Here is a 3,194-nt window from a genome sequence, read left to right as displayed (position 1 = left end):
AAAAGTGAGAATTAATTAGAAAAATACTGGAATTTTCCTTAAATGATCATAAATATTCTGCACTTGTTGACTCCTTTGAGGTTTAAATTCTATTCCAAAAGATTATTACTACCACACACACACACACACAGACACACACACACACACGCACACACACAGACACACACACACAGACACAGACACAGACACAGACGTCCGCTCCTCTTCACTTCCTGTGATGTGTTTTGTGTGTTTTTTTGCGTGTCAGGCTCGCAACAGAGTCTGACCTCCTTCTCGTCTCCTCCCTCACCTTCCTTCCCCGATTCAACGCCAAGACGTCTTTAAGTGTCGGCACGAAAGTCACGAACAACAAATGCTGAAATGTTCCTTTTGAAGTCATTGTGAAGGATCTGTGTGTGTGTGTGTGTGTGTGTTTACCTCCTGACGGCGAGCTTCAGTATCCGGTAGGATCCCTTGATGAGGATGAGGGCTTCCTGTCTGCTGCCGTAGAGCGCCGACCCGTTGATGTTGATGAGCTCGTCGCCCACTTTCAGCTTCGTGCACAGGGCGGCCTTCCCTCCATCCTCGATCTGCAGACAAAGAACCGGTTTGAGAGATGAGACAAGAAACAGAAGCACATTCAGATTAAGAGAAGAGAAAGTTACAGAAGTCACTTCAGGATACGACCACGCTGCCAAAGTTAACTTCTGGGGACATTTTCTGTGAGGCTGTCTCTGTCACCATGGCATCTCCAAAACATCCCGCAGAACCATCACATTCCTCTGTAACAGACCGTGTGTGTGTGTGTGTGTGTGTGAAGCCCGAGTTGTTAACGCATCGCTGGGATGTTTCAGTGCAGCAAACGGGTGAAACACTGAGTGAGTTGTGAGGTTCGAGTGCAGTCGTAAATCACAAGAAACGGACGTGAAGAATACAAAATGACGGGAACACACACACACACACACACACACACACACACAGACACACACACACACACACACACACAGACACACACACACACACAGATGAACCTGAGTGGAATGGCTTCATGGTTGTATCAGTCCGTAAAGTTACTATAAAGCACTTGTATTTTGTGTTGTTTCTGGCGGCCCCTGTGGACTGAAGCGGTAGTGTTTCCTCTCAGTTTATTATTATTTATCAGAGCCAAAATAGTTTGGAATCCGTGCACATTATTTTCACACTGGTATGACAAAATACCCAATTAAAAAAAAACCTCAAATATTGAAGTTAATGCATTATATACGGTAGACTTAATATGTTTAGATTTTAGTGTTTTTATGTTTGAGGGACCAACACCGCATGAAATGAAATGGATTTAACAAAACTTTTTTGTGGCGCCTATAAAGCAGAAATTAAAGCAGCAACACATTTATATACGAGTACAGCACAATGTCAACATCTTGTGCAGTTATTTAAATAACTCAAAGAGCTAAGAATGTAAAAAAAGACATTTTTAGAGAAGCTTTGACTGATTTTGGAATGATTTGGTGTGACGGAGAAGGCTGGATAACATGATTACTGTGGTTTTATTCTCCAGATTTCACACCCAACAAACAGCAAACAGGATCCTATTCAAGATTCTGTTTCTTCAGCATCTCTTTCAGATATCAGAGCCAGGTGAATGCCACCATTGACCCGGTTAACGCAGTTTAAAGACGCCTCGGGGGCTTATATATATATATATATATATATAAAAATAAAGGAACAGATTCCTGATTACGGAGTGTAAAAATGTAGAGCAGACGTGCTGCTCCCGCCATCATTCACTCTCTCTCTGCAGAAATCAAAGGAAGGCCCGGTCATGGAAACACGGGTCTGATTTTACGCTGGCAGGGTTTTTACAGACGCCGGCGGGGAGCTTTGCCTTCAGACCATCAATCACATTCTAACTTCTGATGCCGTCACGAAGTCTGACTTGTAAAAGGTTCGTGTTTTATCTCTGATGCTGCTGTAAGAGCACCAGAAGAAGATTTAAACCGGGCAGCTTCACGGCTTCGTTTAAAGACTCATCTCTTCTCATAATCTGGCAAAGAAGAAACAAGAGAAACAGAGGAACAAAATAAACCTTTTTACACACACACACACACACACACACACACACACACACACACACACACAAGGGAAGAGGAAAGGGGGGAAAAGAGACGATGAAGAAGGTGAGGAAAAGTAAGAAGAAAACTATGAAGAGAGGATAAAACACAAGGAAAGAGGGAAGGGAAGAAGGGAGGGTGATGAAGATGAGGAGAAAAAGATGTGGAAGGAAAGGAGAGGAAGAGATGGTTTTTATATCCTCAACCCAGCGAGCAGCTGTGCCGTCACTCATGAAGTCATGAACCAGAGCTCACTGTTCTCACAACAGAAAGAAGAAGTTCAGATTCTAGGGTTTAGAAATGATCGTGTGACAAACTGCAAAGAGTTTAACACACTCAGCAAAGTGTGTGACCGTTAGAAGGTGTGTGTGTGTGTGTGTATGTGTGTGTGTGTGTGTGTGTGTGTGGGCCATGCTGCAGTGGGATGTCCAGACAGGGTGAGGTCACTCCAGGCACCGTGGAGACGAAGAAGAATGCCCTCTTTATGTGCCGAGACACACACACACACACGCACGCACACGCACACACACACACACACACACACACACACAGGTCCGACACACCCTTTTATTTTTAGATTCGAGGGGTGACTTCATGCTGTGTGTGTGTGTGTGTGTGTGTGTGTGTGGCACGGTGCTTATGATTGTGCACTAGGGAAAAAAAAACAGGATTCCCCATGCTGGTCACAGGTTGTCATCACTAGGCTATCACCTGACACACACACATACACACACACACACACACACACACCGAACAACAGCCTCTTTATCAAAAACTGAAACGATCCTTTCCAGCCTGAAAATCATTAACAGCGGGGTACAAAACGGTGTGTGTATGTATTTGTGTGTGTGTGTGTGTGTATATGTATTTGTGTGTGTGTGTGTGTACCACTGCAAGGCGGTTACCTAAACACGTGCATGTGAAACCTCTCATTACCAAAAGGTTGAGACTGAGAAAATTAAAAAAAGCTCTGGCAGTGAGCAGTTTGGGAAAAGTCATGTCATTTCTTTCACTGTGAAGATACACAATTTAAATCACATGGGTACACATTTGTACAACACACACACACACACACACACACACACACACACACACACACACACA

General features: G+C 43.9%; 1 protein-coding gene across 1 annotated transcript in view; it reads right to left on the bottom strand.

Moving 5' to 3' along the window:
• Positions 1 to 263: 263 nt before the first annotated feature.
• Positions 264 to 3,194, bottom strand: part of LOC116385493 (protein Shroom4-like) — a 14,157-nt gene continuing 11,226 nt past the window's right edge. The window contains exon 2 of the mRNA XM_031851002.1: positions 264 to 569. Coding sequence (XP_031706862.1) covers positions 414 to 569 — 156 coding nt within the window. The 3' untranslated portion in view covers positions 264 to 413. The remainder of the gene's footprint in view (positions 570 to 3,194) is intronic.

The sequence above is a fragment of the Anarrhichthys ocellatus genome, unplaced genomic scaffold, assembly GCF_004355925.1.
Source record: "Anarrhichthys ocellatus isolate YVR2014 unplaced genomic scaffold, GSC_Weel_1.0 scaffold11, whole genome shotgun sequence".
Lineage (NCBI taxonomy): Eukaryota > Metazoa > Chordata > Actinopteri > Perciformes > Anarhichadidae > Anarrhichthys > Anarrhichthys ocellatus.
Note: the sequence above shows the minus strand (reverse complement) of the source record. Positions and strands in the feature narration are given on the sequence as shown.